The sequence below is a fragment of the Suricata suricatta genome, chromosome 10, assembly GCF_006229205.1.
Source record: "Suricata suricatta isolate VVHF042 chromosome 10, meerkat_22Aug2017_6uvM2_HiC, whole genome shotgun sequence".
In the NCBI taxonomy this organism is placed as follows: Eukaryota; Metazoa; Chordata; class Mammalia; order Carnivora; family Herpestidae; genus Suricata; species Suricata suricatta.
The window spans coordinates 91,977,731-92,000,240 of record NC_043709.1 but is presented as its reverse complement, the minus strand read 5'-3'; the positions used below and the strand labels follow the sequence as shown (position 1 = coordinate 92,000,240).

The 22,510-nt window shown below is 41.0% G+C and overlaps 1 protein-coding gene across 1 annotated transcript in view; it reads right to left on the bottom strand.

The window, feature by feature from the left end:
• The window catches only part of LOC115305291 (glutamate receptor ionotropic, NMDA 2B-like), a 207,587-nt gene extending 185,387 nt beyond the window's left edge, over window positions 1-22,200 (bottom strand). The window contains exons 1-4 of the mRNA XM_029955533.1: window positions 22,171-22,200; window positions 9,961-10,021; window positions 9,610-9,820; window positions 8,888-9,005 (exon numbers count right to left, since the gene is read on the bottom strand). Of these exons, the coding sequence (XP_029811393.1) occupies window positions 8,888-9,005; window positions 9,610-9,820; window positions 9,961-10,021; window positions 22,171-22,200 (420 nt within the window). The remainder of the gene's footprint in view (window positions 1-8,887; window positions 9,006-9,609; window positions 9,821-9,960; window positions 10,022-22,170) is intronic.
• Between the last annotated feature and the right edge of the window lie 310 nt (window positions 22,201-22,510).

Here is a 22,510-nt window from a genome sequence, read left to right as displayed (position 1 = left end):
TTTTTTAACATATGCAATTATTTTCCATCCTTTACAATACAGTAGTTGCAATGACACTCAAAACAGAAAAGCAAAGTAAAAAATCAAAACACCAACTTCTGTTTCATGTAATTAGACTTATACAGAAACTAGAAGGTTAAGTAACAACTAGTTAATCACCTAATTTCACAGCTATCTGAAGTGGCAATCATTATATAGCAGCTTATCTATGATACATTCAAGATACATGATACAATATATTACTTGCCCATAAGCTACAACACAGCCTGCTTAATATCTTTCCTTAAATTCCACCTCTATACTACAATATGCTTGAGGTCCATGCAAAAAAGTAGCTACCTTTTATGTAGGAAATGGATGATTAAGTCTTTGTCTTTCTTGCTTTTAAATATAAATAAGACTTTTATAAAAAATTAAGAAAAAAAGTAACAATGAGAGATGTCACATACTGGTACCAAGAAGATACAATCAATAATCATAAACATATGTGAATCTTAACATATAGACTGGACATGTATGAAGCAGTCACTAAAATGCCTGGGGAGAAACAGGTAAATCCAATACACAAAATATAAAAATATAAACAATTATATAAATGATAAAAACAAACAAAGCCTATGTAATAAGCCTATACTAGTTCAGAGATCCAGAAATACATGCACAACAGAGATTACATACTCTTTTTTAAGTACATGGAAAATATTAAATTTACAAAAATGCCTCAGTGTATTCCAAAGAATCAATATGAATATCTTTTAAAAATGATGGAAACACACTTGATTAAGGAAAACACCTATTTATGACACAAATGTTAGCACATGTTCTAAAAAAATTCTTTGGTGAGAGGAAATGAAGAAGACCATCAATCTTTACCTGGTATGAGTATATACTAAAGACTGATAATCACATTTCTTTTGGATTGGGAAAAAGCAAGCTTAGTGCTATTCCTGCTACTGGATATCCTGGTAATAAAGTAAGTCAAGAAAACAAACGTTTTTAAGAATGGAAACAAAAGAGGGAAAAAATAGCCTTATATGAAGATACTAAGATTATCTACATAGAAAATCCAACGGAATTTTTAAACTACTAGTATTAACATGGGGAAGGGTATGATTGATAAATAAATATTACCTTTAGAAAACATCAATAGCTCTCTTTTAACCAACTATAAAACATGATAGTCTAACAGCAAAAGCAACTAGAAATTATTTAGGAATTAACAAAGTATACACAAGACCTCTGCAGAGAAAATTTGAAACTCTGTTAAAGGGTATGAAAAAAAGTCCAAACAATATAATCGTATACCTCATTCATGGACATGATGATAATATTATAGAGCTCTATTTTCTCCCAAGTTACTCTATAACTTCAAGTCAATTCCATCAAAATAACAGTAGAATATTTTAAGGAATCTTATTAACTTATTCTAAAATGTATACAGAAGATAAAGGTCCGGAAAGAACTAATTAATTAAACAAGACGTTCTTATCTGAGCCAATAATAAAAGTGTGCCATGTACTGAGAAGTATGATTAACTCAACTCTGCAGAACAGATCCAAAATAAAAATTTTTAATTAACATAAATTAAATTTAAGTTCCAGGTCAATTTTGAGTTTTAAATTATACTTTCTAAATTCAAATTTATAGGAGAAGAGAAAATGTTAAACCAAAAAGCTACTTTTGCCTCAGGATGCTTAGCTTAGGCAATAAATGTGTTCATCAACCATCTGATCCAGTACACGTGAGTATTACAGATGTCAAACATGTGCTATCTACTGCCATTCTGAAATACAAAACTAATACCTCTTTCTAGAGAATGGATTACAATGTTATCTATATATCCAAGGCATTTGGAGACCCAATTTCAATTCCCAAATGCATTTAGGGCCTGCTAAGTATCATCTAAACATCATCTAAATCTGTAGAAATCACATACAAAAGGCATGACTCTTTGATTTCAGTTGACTCAGAACCAAAAACTTCTCTCTGCATTGTTATTCTCCCTGCATTGTTCTCCTCCGTCTCACACTATTACCATCTTTCATTACTCTCTTAGAACCCTCTGAACTCTATTGCCCCTGCTCTTTCTTCAGAAAGAAACATGGTAGGAAATCCTGGTAGTCTAGGGGGTAGGGACAGGTGCTGAGACTGTGTGCCCATGAAACCAGTGATGAAAGAAAAGTCTACCTGGACATCCTAATCCATTTTTAAGGTGGTGACCATCATGGCAATAAACAGCGCTCCCTGGTCCTGTTAGGGTATTTACTTATCTAAATACACTCCTGTGCAGAACCAACCCCAAATCCATTTCAACATACCGTAGCCACAACAAATACAGAAAATCAAAGAAAACAGAATCTTAGTTCAACTGCTTCTGGGAAAGTGTTTGATTAGAGAAGAGCAGGAGAGATGGGAGAGGGAAAAGATACAGGTAAACCCTTGACCCAGTAGATGAACCATCGAGTCCTCCTACGGAAGTCCTTCCTTTAGAAGAATGCCCTTCCAAAGACTACCAGTCCCTACAAGAAGTCTTTGTTACTGTAAAGGGCAAATGTGGCTTTGAATTCCTCGGCAGAGAAATTTTATTTCCCAGGCATCTACCGAATAAAAGCATTCTTGTTCTTATTTGACCGAAGCAGACCTACCACCTGAGCTCCTTCCTTCTTCTACAACACTTCCGGTGGCTCAGTGTAGGCTTTCCTATCTAAGCCATTCATTCCTGCTTTGTGTACAAAGGCAGAAGTATCACTTCTACTGTCACCCAAGTTCTTAACACAAGGGTTGTAGAGATAACTAATAAAGGATTATAAATCACTTTCTATGTGCGTGTTTTAATAGAAATTTGTAATACAAACGTAGATGACTATCTGCACTCTCACCAGCAACAGTCGCTCATGGAGCTTTTTCCCTTTAATATTCTGCAAGAGCAGACACCAAAATTGTGCAAAGTTTCTCATCTAACATCTGCACATGGTTCTTAATTATAATTAATTTATAGGCCTCTAAGGACAGTGTGGGCAGCCCTGCTGAAACCCAAACCTTTTGAAACCTGATTCTGATTACTACCATTTGGCAGCAGATTAGGGCAATTGCGTGGATTGGTTTAACAGCAAAATAGCATTTTCAAGTGTTAATAAAAATTATTGGCTTGTCACTGACTATTAAAAGGGGGGCATCAGCAGTGCAAATGGGTGATGGATGATAAAAAGAGAAGCACAGGAACAAGGCTGCCAGAAAATCTCAACTGGGAAGGAGGTCAAAGGAAGATACTGGAAGGACAGCCATGGGCCAGAGATGGGGCAGGGGCCACACGACCAACAAACGTTTACCGAGAAAACATTGGTGTTCTCAGATACAGATAAACAGCCTATGCTAAGATAGATCAAAAATTCACGTGTTGAAAAAGGCCTTTTCCAAGTCCCCCAGGATGACCTGCTGTGCTGCCTAACCATATTCCGAGCCGCCCTCAATGAAGCCTCTACTGCCTACCCCAAACCCACCAACCACAGGAGGCGTGCTGTGTTGTGCTGGACAGAGGAAAGCCATGGAGTTGACAACACATGTGTTACATGTACTCTTGCCACGCTGACTCCACCTCCCTCATCTGTAAACTGTGAGATAGGAACTACTCTTACAGGATTACTGTGAAGACCGACTTCTTTGACAACCGTTTATTGAATGTTTTCTACGCGCCAGATAATGTGCTCAGAGATGAGATCCGATGCTGAATGGGATCCTCTCTACAAAGAGCCTTTTGTACAGTGGCCAAGACAGACAAAAAGACAGGAGATTACAGAACAATGTGACAAGAGCTATAACAGGGCAGGCCCTGTGCACCTTACAAGCCCACCTAATACTGCCTGGGAGATCAGGAGGAAACAATACATTGAAACTGCAAAAATAACAAAATGTTAGTTAGAAGGGTATCATGGGACAGTGAAGAAAGCAAGCCAGGGATGTTTGCCACGGAAATTTACATCCACGCAAGTGTGTTAACAATTCCATGGAACTTTGCTTTAAGGGACAGTATGCGCATAGAGTTCATTTCTAGTTCTTCATAGAACTGCACTTAATTCTTAGTATTATTCTTGACTTTTTAAGAGCTGTGCTATAATGAGAATATGTTCTCTCTTACTGTTAAAATCTAATTACATATGATTTAGAATTTTCTAAGACTGTCCTTTGGATCCTATAAATGTGAATTTTGATATAATAACTGCTAATAAAATGATACTGAAATAGTGCAGGGAAAAAGACCTAGAAATCAAATGGATCTAGAATTGAAATTTGGATCTGAGACCTTATGGGGAGGGGAGGCAATAATTTAAATTATTCAGACCTCATTTTCTTCAATATAAAATGGGGATGATATTTCTAAGCTCACAGAGTTGTTGGGAATATTAAACAACTCACTTAAAAGCATCTAGCAAATAGTGGGTACCTAATATTTATTCACTGAATGTGAATATACTCTGTTCACAAGGAGATAAGGAATTTCTTTTGCCTCAAGTTACTTAGTAAGGGGTCAAAGACTCCTTTTCCACCACTCTCCCCAGTTTTAGTACAATTTCTACTGACTTTAGAAATGGGTTGTTTTGAAAAGTTAGTTAACCTCTCCACACTTATGAGAATGTCGCACTCTCTCTCTATATATACATATGTGTGTGTGTGTGTGTGTGTGTCTCTCTCTATATATATATATAGAGAGAGAGAGTGTGTGTGTGTGTTTGCATATATATAGTGTATAGAGTGTATATATGTGTGTATATGTGTATACACACATACATATATACACATATCTTATATATCAACTGCTGGCAAGGATGCAGAAATTCTGCGGGAATATCATACATTGCTGGTTGTTATGAAAATAGTGTATACATTTCAGAAAACTGTTTCTAGGATTTGCATAAGGTTAAACAAGTTTATCATAGACCTAGCACTGGCACTCCAAGGTATTTATCTAACTTGAAAACTTGTGCTATATAAAACACTGCATGCAACTGTTTACAGAACATCTTTTTACAATTGCCCAAAGCTAGAGACCACCTATACACCTTTCAATGGATTAATACATAAAATATAGGGCGCCTGGGTAGCTCAGTTGGTTGAGTGTCCAGCTCACGTCATGATCTCACAATTTGTGGGTTTGAGCCTCGTGTCAGGCTCTGTGTTGAAGAGCCTGAAGCCTGCTTTGGATTCTGTGTCTCCCTCTCTCTCCTCCCCTGCTCTCACTCTGTCTCTCTCAAAAATAAATAAGGATTTTAAAAATTTTTAATAAAAAATACATAAAATATAATAATAACAGGACAGCACCCAATAATAAAGAGAACTACTGGTACACACAGCAACATGGGTGAGTCTCAAAGGCAATATGGTCAATGAATAGAGTCAGTTTAAAATCTTGCATATGGCCTAACTCCATGGATATAACATAATCAAAAAGGTAAAACTATATCCGTGAAGAACATATCAATGGTTGTCATATGTCAAACATATTAGGGTTTGGGGAGGATGTGGCTACAAAAAGCCAGAAAAAGGGAGTTCACCTAATTGTGCCAGTGAATCCAAACAAGTGTTTTAAAAATCCCACAGGGGCACATGGGTGGCTCAGTCAGTTAGGTGTCCAACTTCAGCTCAGGTCATGATCTGTGGGTTCAAGTCCTGCAGCTTCAGATTCTGTGTATGTGTGTCTCTCTCTCTCTGCCCCTCCCCCACTCACTCTCTGTCTCTCTCTCAAAATAAAATAAAGACATTAAAAATTTTTTTTAAATAATAAATAAAAAATCCCAGGCCTGTATATCAAAAAAAGGTCAATTTTACTGCATATTAATTTAGAAAGTCAAATAATATTATTAAAACTGTTTTTTAAAAAGATAGTCTATAAGAAATAACCTGATGTACAATATAAACAATATTTAAAATGAATTTTAAATCCTAGAACCAGTGGCACCTACTTCCCCTTCTCCTCACCAGCCACCAAATTTTGTGCATAGTAATATGACCATTTCAACTCCATGAAAATAGTAATGTATTATCCTTGGAATCCATATTCATTCACTAACAGCGATTCTCCCTACATGGAGTATAGCAAAGGCAAACCCAACTCTCCCTACTTTGGCTATTAAGATACTTTTCTTGCAAACCCTAAGTGAGGGCGAGGATTACATCTATCTTCCTTACCCATCTCCAGTACTTAGCAGAGTGCGTGGCATATGGTACGTGCTCAATAAACATTTATTGATGACAATTCATGAATGAACCAATGAGTACATACCTAAGAACACCAATAATAAGTTGCCTCTCTCCATCAACACTGACGCATAAATGAAGGCACTGTTCTAGGTCTTTCACTCCCCAATGGTTATAACATGAAGGAAAATACTCTAAACACCAATCTGATTTCCAATTTCTTCATATCATATAGGGATCATTCCTAGGTCAGTGTTGTTAGCTGATAATTGCTTATGTGTCTGAGTGTTTATTTGCATGTGTACATTCCTATGTGAATCAATGCCTATACGAGTGATTTATCTATATATATATGTGTGTGTACAAATTAGCCCTCTTAGCCTGGTCGCTGAGTTCTAAGATGGTTCTGCTGATGAAGCAGGGCATCCACACATGATTTAGGGTTCACTCAGCGCCTAGGTTTAAAACAAGACTCTGGGGCCATAAAAGACTTCAAAGACTGCACAGCAGCAAGGCCAGAATCAATAGAGAACAAAAGCTACGCCATTTGAGCCGGCTAGTTATTAAGCCAATTTTCAATGCAGTCATATACTCCTTAATATAAAATGCCATTTTTTATTACTGCCATCAATATACACATTTATTAGGCACACAACCAATCATAACTGAATTCTGAACTCATTTAAATCCCTCTAACATCACATGTGGAACTGAGCATCTATTCAGAGAAGAAATCATAAGTTGAAACATAACTCTAATTTCACTTGCCCTTCCTCCTCTTCCCCTTCCTCTCAAATTCCTGTGCAAGAATGGTGTAGTGAAGGGCCATGGAACTGAAGATCTGGAAATCTCAGGCCTTAAAAACAATTCTGCCACCAACAAATCATGTGGCTTAGAATTATTCAACCTCTCTGTGGCTCTATTTTTTATCAAGGAAAATGGACTGGTTGTTCTCAAAGTCTCTTTGGCTTTCAAAATCTGTGAGTCCCTCCATCCTCCACTTCTGCCTCAAGATCAATGCTCTACTCTTCTCTGCTTCGAGTCCTGGGGGGCAGACCTGTTTAGGGCACATCAATGGGCTTCCTAGTTCTCTGTTGGGTTTGACCAACAGACAGCACAGGCAGGAGCTCAGGGGAAACCAGAAGATAAGTCCAGGCGTCCCTCCCTGAGGCTCCATTGCAGATGGATTGTATCACTCAACTAAAGGTCACAGCTTTTCCATCAAATGACCCTCTCCCCATGGCTCTCTACACAGCGCTCCCTCCAGATTCCAGAAACTGCTCCCACTTTCCTCCTTGGTATTGGCAACTATGCCAAGTTGCTTCTAGCTCCAGGACACGTCACTACTGCTTGTAGTTTCTGGGCACTGCCCACACCTTGGTAAGCAGTCCTTCTTCTAAACTCTCTTCAAATTAAACCGATTCAGGCTATCATCTGTTTCCTGCTCTAACCATCAATAATACAGATTCCTCCTGCATTCCACAAGAATGCCTGGGGATCCTCTCTTAGTTTCCAAATGGCAAAAGCAGACCCTGAATTCTACCACCACCCACGACTAAATAAAGTACAGCTTCTCCTGATAAAAGTTCCTGCTTGTCCTCAGGTCCGAGGTTACCGGCTTCATAAGCAGCAATGCTTTCTGAGTGCCTAGCCCTCTGCAAAGAATGCATAAACATCTGTAGAATGTTTCAAGAGAACAGCCTTTAGAAGTCAACATTTTGAAAATGAGGAATATAAAAAAACATGGGGAATCAGAGAAACATACCAAGCAATTATCAGAATGATTACAAAGCACAATCCAGGGAAAGGCAGAGCATTTTCATGAAAGAAAATGTGGTCATTAAATGGGACTTTACACAACTGAAGAAACAAACCGGTTCATGAAAGCCTCCCTTCCTTAGTTCTTTTCCTCTCTGATTTGGCTAAAATCTGCTTCATGGAAAAAAAATCCGATTTTCGCATCAGTTTTCACTGACAAATTATGAGCCAAAGCATAAACAAAGAAATATAACCACATAAGAAAACACAAAGGTGATATTTCAAGTAAATGTATGACAGTTAACTTTGCAATTTTTTCTTAATATGCAGAATTTGAAATATTGAAAAAGAACAAAAAAATGTTTGTGAATCCTTGGTGTAATGATAATTATATAGTTGCAATGTAGTCACCTTGCAAATTTTTATATTGTTTTAAAAAGCAAATGGGGGGGGCGCCTGGGTGGCTCAGTAAGTTAAGCGTCAGGCTTCAGCTCAGGTCATGATCTCACAGTTCGTGGGTTCAAGCCCCACATTGGGCTCTGTGCTGACAGCTAGCTCAGAGCCTGGAGCCTGCTTCAGATTCTGTATCTCCCTCTCTCTCGGACCCTCCCCTGCTTGCACTGTCTCTCTCTGTCTCTCAAAAATAAGTAAAAGACATTAAAAAAAAAAAGCAAATGAAGCACCTGGGTGGTTCAGTCAGGTAAGTGTACAACTCTTGATTGCAGCTCAGGTCATGATCTCCAGGTTCATGAGATTGAACCCCGCACTGGACTCTGCATTGACAGCACAGAGCCTGCTTGGGATTCTCTCTCCTTCTCCCTCTGCCCCTCCCCGCTTCAAAATAAACATTAAAAAAAAAAAAAAGGCAATTAGCCACGCTCTCTGAATCCAGCATTTTCACACTGTTGGAGCAGCAGGTACACCAGGCCTGAATTACCATGTCCACCACTGCCCCGGAAATGGCAGGGCAGGGACAGCTGGCACAGTCTGCACCCCTTCCCAAGCTCCACTGGGAAGCTGCTCCCTGACTCAACTCGGTTCCCACGGGCAGAGATCTGTACACGCAGGTACAAGGGGTGCACTCAGGGTATTTGTGACTTTCCAACTTTAAATGATAGTTTGATTTATGAGATGACGGATTTGAGTTAAACTTATGCGGTAATCATTTCACAATGTATCTAAGTCCAGTCGTTATGCTATAGTCAATCACATCTCGATAAAAGCAGGGGAAAAAACAGAATTTGAAAGCAAAATCTTAACTTACACTTCACACTAGAGCTCCTATCCCTTACCCCTCAAAAATCCAATGAATGGGGCCCTTGGGTGGCTCAGTTGGTTGAGCATCCAACTTTGGCTCAGGTCACGATCTCATGGCTTGTGAGTTCGAGCCCCGTGTCGGACGGACTCTGTGCTGACGACTCGGAGCCTGGAGCCTGCTTCAGATTCTATCTCCCTCTCTCTCTGTCCCTCCCCGACTCACGTTCTGTCTCTTTCGCTCAGACACAAATAAACATTAAAAATAATAAATACAAGAAAAGAATCCAATGAATCAACAAATCCTTAGTGAGGCCCCTGGTGTCAATCCCAGTGATTCCAGGGAGTCTAGACCCAGCGTCCGCCCACCAGGACTATCCACTCCAGCACAGAGACAAGGCTCACCCAGCCCTCCAACACGGGCCGTCACGTGGCATGGGGGTGAGCACAGACAGACTGCTCTGGGCTTGGGCACTGAGGACAAGTGTATCTGGCAGCAGCTCTGAGGGTATGTAAGGTGAGGGCACGGGCTTGAGCGGAGGCGCCAGAGTGAGGCGGCAAAGCAGTGGGGCACAAAGCTTATCGGGGATGGGAAGCGGTGTGGCCTGACCAGCAGCTAGAGTTCATAGAAAGGCGAGTCGTGAGATAAAGCTGAACAGATACGCAGAGGAGTGTGGGTGCTCAGCTAAGGCGCTTAGACTCACTGCTGGATAGGGAACCAGAGGAGATAAGAGAACGGGAGGGGCGGGAACAGACCTCCAGCGTCCAGTTCATTCTCAACCTGCAAGATGAACGAAACCGCGGCTGCCTTGGAGAGCTGTTTGGGAAATCAACGAGGCTGGCTCATTACCGCACGCAAATTCCTGGTCTGCCTCCGGATAATAGCTGTCACTGTCAGAAGTTAAGACCCCAATTTTATAATGATTAAGAAACCAAAGTGCTTATGAAATAGCATTCACTGAAGTGTGTTTGACTGAAAGGGAATGCACGGAAATGTTCCTCTCAACAGGAACTCTTCCCTGCTTTACCATGAAGCTAAATACGGCGGCCCTGCATCTGTCCTTGTGCCCAGAGACTTCTCTTTCCCCAGTCCTGTGCATCCCCAGGCCACACCCCCAGGACCTCCGTTCCTTCCTGTCACTCGCTCATTGGGCCTCCTTGAAACTCTCCCTGAAACCCTACATTCTTAGGCAGCCTTTGCTCGGGTTTCAAATTCTCTCTTGCCTCACACGGGCGGAGGAGTAAGGGCACGCGTGTGCGGTGTGTGCGTGTGTGCGTGTGTGTAAAAGAGTGAAGGAGTATCTCCTCTTCATTCACTGTCTTCCCTCCTCCATCCTTTTCATTTCATTCCCCGCCTTGCTTCTCAAATGTCTTCTTTGCTCTTAACATGTCCTTCTCTGGAGTTCTTTCCAAGGATCTTCACACTTTTATCCACTCCATTTGATTAAAACCACTTTGACACAAGTCACTATGTGCATGAGCAATTCTGGCCGCTTCCTTTTCTCTGCTGGGCTAATGCTTCGTGGCTGTGCTTGACGAGATTTCACATTCGTTTGTGTCTTCCCCGGTTCGCCACCCCTCCTGCCGCCTGCCCTCTCGCACCTCTTTGATCTGCTCACACCTGAAAGTCTCCGGCTGGATCCTCTTACGTTCTCTGGACCACTCTTTCCTCACCTCGTCTCTCCAGAGGGCTTCATTTCCACACAGACTTTAACCATGACTCCTCTGCTTTGCCCTCCTGCATCCAAGCCGGGGACTCAAATCTTACTCATTCGTAAATTATAAAGGCCTAGATTTACGTTTATTCCATTTGTTTAGAGGGCTTCACTTCAAGGTTAACATGTCGGAAATGTTTTCACATCTCTTCATGTGCCCTTGTCCTTTTCTTTTGTCTACTTTATCCTCAGGTCTAAGTCAAACTCTCTATTTTGGCCCCACACTCCTTCTTCATCATCTGATGCTATGTTCCAATGTTTTCAAACAACTGTCTTTTCCTCTGGTTTATTCTCGCACTCCACATCAAAGCGTCCCCATCGGAATGATTTTCTTCTGCTTGCAAAACTACATTTTTCTGTCTTTAAACCCTGACATCTTCTTTCATATTCTCCTCTACCTTTCAGAATCTACTTAGAGAAGTAGCGATGTAGTCCAACAGAACATAACTGATCCAGTCTGGGCTCCACAGAGTTTAATGAAAGGAGCTGCTAAGCCTTTAGCCCTGCACCTAATTAATCATTCATGCCTTGAAATTCACTTCTTTCTTCTACCAGCCATGTGACTGTTCATTCCCACACCAATTTTCCAAATTTCCATCTGTCTCCATATCCAGAGTCAACATGGCTCTTTCTTACACAAATTTCTCCAGGAGATAGATGAGGAAAGAATGGAGAGATCAACTAGCTAACTACAACACAAATAGTATGTGTCACAGTTGCCAAGAGGAAGGAGACACGGTGGGTGCCACAGGATGACTCTGGGCTTATCAAGAGCATTTTCCCAGGAGACCTGTACTTCAGAAAAAATGGACGAGCTCCGGCAGAAGATGTGTGAGATAAGGGAGGGGGCTGTTGGAAGCAGGAAGCTCTTTAGAATTGGTATGGACCAGAAACTAAGTACAGGAATTCCTAGCTAATGCAGGAGAAGAAAGAGCAGCCAAGGAAGCCAGAGAAACTTTTTTTTTTTCAAAATTGGCAAATAGGATCTATTTTTTTTAAGAGGCATTGAAAAATAGTGGGAAAAGCCCTCGATTTAAAAAGACTTCCTATGTGACATTAAGCACATCACTTGGCTTCACTGAACCTCAAAGAAGTAGCTCATCTCCAAAATGTGAACAATGCCTATTTCTCAGGGTTGTGATACTTACATGGGAAAACAGGTATGAATGTAGCATCTAAAGTGAAAGGTACTATGCAAATGTATAGGTTTGTTATTCCTAAATGGCACTGACAAATAAATCATTCATTCATGCACAAAGCAGCATGTACAGTGTAACTAAACATAAAACTTTTTTGGTCAGTTATGCACATTAAAATTTGCCCTTTCAGGGGTACAGTTCTGTAAGTTTTGACAAACATATGCAGTATATGACCACCACCATACTCAAGGTATAGAATATCACCATCACCCAAAAAGTTCCCTGCACCCCCTTGTAATTGATCCCTCCTGCCCTTTTCCATGCCTGGCAACCCCTAATCTGATTGCTGTCCCTATAATTTTGTCTTTTCTAGAATATACTGTACATGGAAACATACTCTACTCAGCCTTTCTCATCTAACTTCCTGCACTTGAGATAATGGCTTTTGAGATCCATCAATACTGTTACATGTATCAGCACTTTGTCCTTTCAATTGGCAAATGATATTCCTTTGTGTGGATGTACACAATATGTCTATCCATTCACCATTCACGGGTGATGGACATTTAGGGTGTTTCCACTTTTGATGATTATAAATAAAGCCGCTATAGCATTCACATGTAGTTCTTACTACATGTGAAACATATGTAGTATGTTACTTATGGGAAACATATGTTTTCCTTTCTCTGCAGAGGCTACCTGGGAGTGGGACTGCTGAGACTACAGGAAATGTAATTTTAACCATTAAATTGCCAGATTTTTCCAAAGTGGCCATACCACCAGCAGTTCCTCCATTTTCTTACCAACACTTGGTCTTAGGGCTTTTTTCTTTTCTTTCCTTCCTTTCCTTTTCCTTTTCCCTTCCTCTCTTCCTTCCTTCTTCTTTCTTTTTTTTCAAACTTTAGCCATTTTACTAAATGGCTAGTGGTATCCCAGGGTGGTTTTTATTTTTTTTAAGTTTATTTATTTTGAGAGAGAAAGAGAAGCAGAGAGAGGGGGAGAGAGGGAAGTCCAAGCAGGTTATGCATTGTTAGCACAGAGCCCAGGAAGACTTGATCCCACAAACTGTGAGATCATGACCTGAGCTGAGATCAAAAGCCCAACACTTAACCAACCATGCCACCCAGGCACCCCTCTCATTGTGGTTTGATATGAATTTCCTGCCAGCTAATAATGTCCAGGATCTTTTCAAGTACTTATTTACCATCTGTATCTCTATTGTGGTAAAGTGTCTTCTGCCCATTTTTTAAAATTGGGTTGTGTGTCTTACTGTTGAGTTCTAAGGGTTCTTTAGATATTCTAGACACAAGATCTTCATGTATGTATTTTGTACATATATTCTCCCACTCTGTCGCTTATCTTATCATTTCCTTAACAGTGCTTCTCAAAAGACTAAAGTTTTCATTATCAATGAAATCCAATTTATCAACTTTTTTCTTTTATGGTCATGCTCTTTGTAATCTAGGTAATCTAGGTAATCTTTGCCTAAACCAAAAACACAAAAATTTTTTCCTCTTTTCTTCTAAAAGTTTTTTGTTTTATATTTTACATGATAATTCTAATATATTTTAAGTTAGTTTTTGCCATAGCATAAGGTCCTCTATTTTTGTCAAAAATAAATTGACCATGTATGCATGGGTCGACCTCCAAACTCTCTTCAGCCTGCCTGGTTCTCTAGGTCTATTCTTATGACATTATCACATTACCTTCATTACTGTTGCTTTACAGTAACTCTCATAATCAGACAATGTGTGTCTCCCAACATTATTCTTTTATTCAATTGGTTAGGCTTTTTTGGCTTTTCAGTATAAATATTAGAATCAGCTGTTAAGGGGAGCCTGGGTGGCTCAGTTAAGAGTCCAAATCTTGGTTTTGGTACAGGTTATGATCCCATGGTTCATGAGATCAAGCCCCACACTGAACTCTGCACTGATAGCTCAGAGCCTGCTTGGGATTCTCTCTCTCTCCCTCTTTCTCTGCCCCTCCTCCCCTTGTGCTCTCTTTATCTCTCAAAATAAATGAATAAACTAAAAAAAAAACTAATTAGAATCAGCTGTCAATTTTTACAAAAAAGTTGCCAGGATTTTTATTGAGCTTGTGCTGAGTCTGTACCAAAATTTGAGAACTGACATCTAAATACTGAGTCAGATATTTTATAGAGTTCATCCCTAAAAATCTCTCTTTTTTTGGATTGGAAAAGACTTATTATAAAAAGAGTAACCAAAAGAAATTGAGTATGTCTTCTCCTTTTTTTTTTTTCCAGAAGTATAATAGTTTTAGGTGTAAAACAATGATTCACTATTTGTATAAGAATATAAAATATAATTATAATACCATAAATTTATTTTTTAAATTTCAATTCCTAATTGTTCATTGACAGTATATATAAGTATAATTCATTTTTGTATATTGACTTTGTATCCTGTGACCTCACCAAATTTCCTATTCATTTTGGTAGATTTTTGGTATAGTCTTTGCTACCATCTAAATAAATGATCACAAATAAAGAATTGTAGTTTTTCCTTTCACTTCTTTTTCTAGTTTTATGACACTGGCTATGATTTCCAATACAATTTCTCACAGAAATGGCACATGGAACATCGTGTATTCTTCCTAATCTTAGAGGTGGAGCATTCAGTCTTCCAGCATTAAGTAGCATACTACCTGTAGGGTTTTCAATGGATGTCTCTTTTCAGGTTAACTAAGTTCCCTTATATCTCTAATTGGAGGAAATCCTTTAGTTGTGAATACATATCTATAATTGGTTTTATATTTTTGTTGTTGGTGGTGTTTTCCTTCACTGAAAATATTTTTTCCATCTTTGACTCAAGATTCCTTCTACGACCTTGGTTGCTCATAGAGACTTCAGAGAAGAGAGCAGTACATTTAAATGAGCACCTGTAATGGGTTACTTTGGTTAGTGTCTGTGAGATTGACGGAGGGATAAGAGAAAGTAAGCAGCCCCCTATGGAGGTTATAGCTATCCATGTAGGAAATAATCAGGCCATAAAAAAATTGCTGGAGAAGAAATAATAGATGTGAAATTGATGAAGAGTAAAACACAGTAAGAGGCGGAGAAGGTGGGAGTCTAAAATTGTATTAAAATTGTCCTCAACGCCAACATTTGGGGGGAAGTTAGTGATGGGAGACAATTGTGGAAATAAGTTTTGTGTGTTTTATATCAATTTCCAAATGTCAGTACCACAAAGCTATAGAAAATCTGGTAGACAATGAATGATAAATACTAAATCACAGAAGAAGAGTAGTCAGGGCCCCCCAAAAAAACAACCCCAAAATGGATTTAAGTGTCAACTACCTGAAGATAAAATCTCTCTCTAAATTGAAAACATACACACACATCCTTAAGAGAAGGTCTTTCTGACTACCAAGGTGTGGTCAGAAACCCCAAGACTAACTTTTTCTCCCCATTAATATGAGAATTTTCACCCTTTCTTCCTTCCTGTCAACTTCACTCTCACATAAATGCTCTATTGCCTTCCTAAAGACCCTGTCACCGTCCCCGGCCTGTGATCCCCACATCATTCACACCAGCTATGGAGTCTGGGAAGTGATAGTAACAAAAGCTAAAGGAAAGTTTGACTAGGCATTTTATGAGATCTACCAACCTTCGTAAAAGAGGCAGTATTCTTCTGTTAAAGCAAGCGTCTCACAGACTGATTTTTGACATACAATTTGTTCATAAGACAGTATATTCATGCATAGGGAGAAGAAAAGTGGGAGCAAAGTGTATTAGTTATTAAAGAACTCCCATCTAATGCAGTATTTCTCCAAACATGATCTGCAAGTAGTTTGCCTCTGAAACATTTGAGCACTTGATGAAATCTGCAGGTAGACAGGCTGAACCTCAGAAAATGGGGTGCATAATCTCTGGAGATAAAACATGAAGATCTGAATTGTTCACAAGTGCCCCCAAATAATGTTGCTGCGCACCACAGACAGGGATGCCCTGAACGGAGGAGTGCAGAGAAACCCACCATGCCCCGATCCAACCCACCACTACCCGCAAGTCTCAGACAGCAGTGCTTCTCAAACTCTGGCTGCAATCCACATGTTTCAGTGGACCGTAACAGAACAGAGGAGTTCATCTGAAGCAGAACTCTTACAAAATCAGTTCATCTTGTAATGAACTCTGCTCTGAAAAGCCACGGAGAGGTTCAGGTAAGACACTGCCTCAGGAGAAAAACACACACACTCTCGTCTGCTCCCACATGTCCCCGTCATTCTGCATGCTCCAGCTTGCTGAGGTAGGGCCGGGTCCCCGACGGAGCTGTCAGGAACTCAGAAAGGCTGCATGAGTTAGCTGTGGGCAATGGACTCGTGTGGCTGAACAGAGCGGCAGGCTGAGCTATGCCTGGAGTGAGTGAGGGTGAGCTGGGGTGCTGACAGTGCGCAGGGAGGGCCAGGTGGCAACGAGAAACAGCAGATTGGCATAGACAGAGAAGCAGGGACAAGACATCAACAGTTCTTAAAGGCCAGAGAGGACTGGGCGGGGGTGGGGACAGACAAGCAGAGTAGCTCTCTGGGTTCCTGCAGGGGCTCCATTACTCACCCCCAACTCCAGGGTCCTCTGGAGGCCGGTTGATCCTTGCCCTATAATAAACGTCCTCAACCCAAGCCAGTTCCAGGGGCTTCAGTGCTTCCCAAACAAATAATTTAGGGAATGCTTGTACCGTAATAGAGGTGCACAGGAGAAATCCTCACTCCTAAACACTAACATAGTACTTACTGTGTGATAACCACGCTCCAAGCGCTTTATATGTAGTTATTCACTTAATCTTCACACAACCCAATGAGGCACACACAATTTTAGCCCCATTTAACAGATGAATAAACTGAGATATACAAAAGCGTAATTTTTAAGTTACACATTTTTAGCTATACTTTTATTTTTTTTAATGTTTATTTATTTTGAGAGCGAGAACTTGAGCACAAGTGGGGAGAGGGGCAGAGAGAGAGGAAGAGAGAGAATCCCAATACAGCCTGTGCTGTCAGTGCAGAACCTGACACGGGGCTTTACTTCATAAACTATGAGATCATGATCTTCACCAAAATCGAGTCGGGTGCTTAACTGACTAAACCACCCAAGTCTCCCCCTTTTAGTTACACTTTTAGTGATATGTTTTATTATTTTTTATTATTCTTCATTTATTTTTGAGAGAGAGGGGAAGGGCAGAGAGAGGAAGACACAGAATCTGAAGCAGGCTACAGGCTCTGAGCTGTCAGCACAGAGCCGGACATGGGGCTCCAACTCAGGAACTGAGAGATCACGACCTGAGCTGAAGTCGGACACCAACCGACTGAGCCACCCAGGCGCCCTAGTGATATGTTTTAAAGTTGAGTCACCTCAGGCTATGCTGCTCACTGGAGAAGTAGGATGCAGGGTTCAGCAGTTATTTCTAGCATCTCTGCACTTAATCACTACTCTCTACATGCTCTCAAATGCCAGCACAGAAAAACAATTACATTTCAAGCAGGAAAATAATTACAAAAATAATCTGAAATGCTTTTGAAGAAACCTTCAGTGATACAGACTAAATAAAAACATGGATAAAGAAAACAGATTATAAAAATTTTAATAACAAAAGTGACTTCTTAAAAACTTTTTATTAACAGGCAACATTGACCCAGACAAGAACTTATAAGTGTATACGCAACTCAGGGAATTTTTATAAAGTAAACCGTCACTGGTGTTTTTAAACACCTTCATATTTAAGTATAGAGGAATCTTCATGGAAAACAAAAAAGCCATGCTTGCTCTCTCTGTCCCTGAAATTAAATTTTAAAAAATCTAATATGTAAACTGATACATAATACTAAAGACCAGCAGAAGACAGCATGAATGGAAGTAGAAAAAAATAAAAGAAAAAGAAATCAAAACTCCAAAAGGAACAATTCAATTCTTAGTCAAAGAAACCTGCTTTCAGAACACTTCGGGGATTTATTGCAGTCTTACTTACACCTACCCACTCATCCAGGACAAGTAATAATTATGCAAAGTGAGTAATGAAGACTGAGGGTTTGTGAATCTCATATATTTTATTTCTTTGAGCAGTTGGGAAGAGATAAGAGTGCCAGTAAATGCTTCTCTGGGCCAATAAGCTCCCAGGTGTTTCCTTCTGAAGCCTGTTTCGTGGCCAGGGATTACGTTCATATAGCACCTTCCCTCTGAAATGGAAAGGAAACCATGTCACATCCTCAGACGTAGGGGGACCCCGGCCCTGTGTTAGCCCACAGCCACCTTCATCTGCCTCCACAAGCCCGCTGGCTCCTTTATCTCAATACCAAGTCAGGTGAGCAAACAATGAAATAGCTGAACTGGTATTGGAAAGAGAAGGCAAAGAAATGAAAGAGGAAGACGGAATGAGTGGAATGAATACAAAAGGAGAGAGTTGCCTTCAACCCCCAAATCAATGTATATAACATCTCCCGGCAAAGAAAACAAGTTCGCCACCTATTCGCTTGGGATAGGGCCTAAAGATGCTTTTCTATCTGAGTCTGCTGAGAGAATTTTAGGTAAGCACAGTATAATTTCCTAACCTAATCACATTAGAGCTCCATCTTCTAACCACTTTCTAATCAATTTCCACAAACCTCTGCAAGGGATGCATGTATTAAGTATCCGGTTTGTAAATGGACAAACCAAGAGCAAGAGGTTAAGTGACTTCCCTAAAACTGAAGGGAGAAGCTGGCATGTGAAATCAGAACGTGAACAGCAATAAGGTATTTCTGTTCCCCAAGATGATGCCAAATCCTTATTTTTTGAAATTGCTTGGGTTCTCAGCCTCCTAGGGCTTATTGACTGGCACCAACAAGGATGGAGTTTTGCACTGGTAAAATGGGCGTATGCCTGGCTGTCATTCAAGAGACAAAAGGAAGTGCATTTCCCACCAATAGATAAGAGCCCAGGAAACTAATATACCTGGTGGTAACAGGTACAATGATGTACAATCAGGGGAAGCAAATCATCGGCCAGCCATTCTTCAGCCTTGCTGATTAGCAAGACTTTATCTTTCCTAGGCGTCTCAGCAAAGCCTGATCAAGGCAAGGGTCTGAGAGTCTCTGGTTAGTGGGGACTGAAGTGGTCTACCTTAACTCTGTCCCCACTGTGCCTGAGAGGAATTGAGACCCTGCTGCCCACCAGCAGCCCCTGCCAGGCTGAACCCGACTATACAGCCAGCTTCCCTGATGGCTCTGCAATCCCCTATCAGAGTTGGAGCATCGCCTTGAACTCCAGCTCGCCAACCAGAACCCTGAGCTTCTGCTTCACTCTTCTATCTCTTCCTTCTAAGTGAACACAAAGTCCTACAGATTCCCAGAAAGGCCCTGAGTTCCTTGGGTCTATTTGGATCCTGTCCTTTGGGGTATCTTCCTCCCATCTTTTGAAGCTATCTCAAGTGTCGGATCAGTCCTGCCTTCCCTGATTTTACCCACCATCTTCATCCTCCACTTTCCCCAGTGTCTACGGTTAGGACCCCAGGACTTCCTACAGTCAACTCTTCATGGACTGTGCACCTCAAACATTAAGGATAATATTTCAACACTGATAAGAATGGGGGTTTTCCCAGTCTTTTCCTAGATATTCTGTCACTCCTTATTATCTGGGTATCACTACTCCCCTCCAGGAATCTCCTCTTGCCCCATCTGTCTGTTCTCCCAGATTTCTCTGGTTTTAACACCCTGTGAAGTTTGCCCCCTTACCTATCACTTCTAGAAAAGAAACTACTTCAGGACTGCTGTTCTCAGAGTCTCCTGTGGATTACTCCATAGCTTCTGAGAGCCTTAGTGGGGATTTGTCAACTGCAGAGCCCAAACTGGGTCTTAGTCTGACTGTCTGCCGTTGACTGGTAGGCTGGTACCACCACCACTGCAGGGGCGCAATGGCAGCACTAGAAGGAGAAGCTTATTTAGGTGAAGGCTACAGGCAGCAACTCAGATGGAAAAAGCAGCTAGGGGACTATCATAAAGTAGTAAATACTATTTGTACTTGCTGTATATATTTGTTTTTTTCTCTATTTTTAAATAGTTTGTTGTCAAATTGGTTTCCATATGACACCCAGTGTTCCTCCCCACAAATGCCCTCCACCATCACCACCACTTCTTTTCCCCCCCTCCCCCTTCAACCCTCAGTTCATTCTCAGTATTCAATAGTCTCTCAAGTTTTGTGTCCCTCTCTCTCCCCAACTCTTTCCCTCTTCCCCTCCCCCTGGTCCTCCATTAGGTTTCTCCTGTTCTTCTGTTAGACCTATGAGTGCAAACATATGGTATCTGTCCTTCTCTGCCTGACTTATTTCGCTTAGCATGACACCCTCAAGGTCCATCCACTTTGCTGCAAATGGCCATATTTCATTCTTTCTCATTACCATGTAGTACTCCATCATGTATATATACCACATCTTCTTGATCCACTCATCAGGTGATGGACATTTAGGCTCTTTCCATGTTTTGGCTATTGTTGACAGTGCGGCTATGAACATTGGGGTACATGTGCCCCCATGCATCAGCACTTCTGTATCCCTTGGGTAAATCCCTAGCAGGGCTATTGCTGGGTCAAAAGGGAGTTCTATGGATAGTTTTTTGAGGAACCTCGACACTGTTTTCCAGAGTGGCTGCACCAGTCCCAGAATATTGACAAGCTTTCATACAGCACCTCCTCTTCTCAATAAATACTTGCTGTATATATTTATTGAGAAGAGGAGGTGCTGTAGGAAGGCTTGTCAATATTCTGGGATTATGCTTCCCCCACATCACTTCTTATGTCATTGCTGTCTCCTAAACTGGCTTAAGTATAGGTTTCTAAGACCAAACTGGAAGAGCCAGTGAAACTGAGGGCACGGTGGCTGGAAGGTCCGGAGCCCTGCTCACCAATGCCCCGTACCCAATGTGACTTCTGCCCAGCCTGGTGACAATTTAAAAGAAGACGGGGGGGGGGCCTGGGTGGCTCAGTCAGTTAGGCACCTGACTTTGGCTAGGTCATGATCTCACGGTTCATGAGTTCAAGCCTTGCGTTGAGCTCTGGGATGACAGCTCAGAGCCCAGAGCCTGCTTCAGATTCTGTCTGCCTCTTTCTGCCTCTCCCCCACTCATTCTCTCTCTTTCTCTCTTTTCTTCTCTCTCTCTCTCTCAAAAAATAAATAGCCATTAAAATTTAAAAAAAACAGACAGCGCCTCTGTGGGTACCATGCAGACTTTCCACTTTGGGAGAGAAGTGGTACCCTGGGCACCTCGGTCTCTGAAGCTGCAAACTCCAGTGGGTGCACGATCCATCGAAGTGCAGGTGCAGATCCTCACCTCTGCAGGTGAGGACACCGGAGGACAGGGACTTCTTCAATCCTGTCCTCTAGCCAAGCGCCACTGTCTCTGCTCCCTGTCAGTACTACTGATGTGCGGCCTTCTTTAGTTGATTGCCATCTTTCATCTTCTGGAATGTGATTTTTAAATGTGTTATGTATTTCATTTGTGCAATGCCCAGGATACTGGATTGGAACACAATTGCAGCAGATTACACTATTTATTTTACAGACTTGAAGATACAGCCTCTTGAACTCAATATGCAAATGCAACTGAAGAATATGCAAATCTATGTTTTCCGCCAAGACTCTGGCATTTTTCTTTTAATGGGACTGATTCCTATTCAAGAAGGAAGAGCATCTTCCTTGCATCCCCCTGCATCAATGCTCTTCCCCTCCTCCCTTCAAGGTCCTGACCAGCTTGTAACTTCACTAAGCTTCAGAGCCCTGAGAAAATTACAGACTCCACTGAATTACATTTAAACCTGTAATAGTCATTCCAAGTCATTATTTAGTGCCCTTCGATAGGTGTGCTACAAATGCAATGAGGGTCACACTACTTCACAGCCAAATTGGAATTTTATTCTTAACTTCATGAAATCTGACAATCTCCTTAGTAATTCTAAATATAAATGTTCTCACCTGCTGTAGGAATGCAGCCACACAAACTTTCATTAAAAGAATGCAGTTTACAAAGCTTTTTAAAGTGAAATTTACAGTGGTGCTGGTGAAAGATGTCAGACTGGCACTGGCAAAATTGAATCCTCTATTTAGCCTCAGACTAGTAAATTACATGTATCTTACCCAGGTGGCCAGGACCATTACCACCGTCATCACTGTAACCACTGTAAGGATGCAGGTCTGAAACCGACTCCATGAAACAATAGAAGGGCACACATTGCCCAAGGCAAAAGGGACCACCCTTGTAACATTCTAAGGGCAGGCCTAAAGATGGAGGCTAAGACTAGTCACGCCCTACCTGAGGGTCCTGGGCCCACTCTTGTGATTGGTCAATACTCTAAATGTTGTGATTGGGTCCCGCCAAAAGTAACAAATACTCTAGGCAATGTGAATGGTTAAACCTGCTGTCAATAATATTGTATAATAATGATTGGATCACTGTATTTCCTGTAACTCCCCCTTC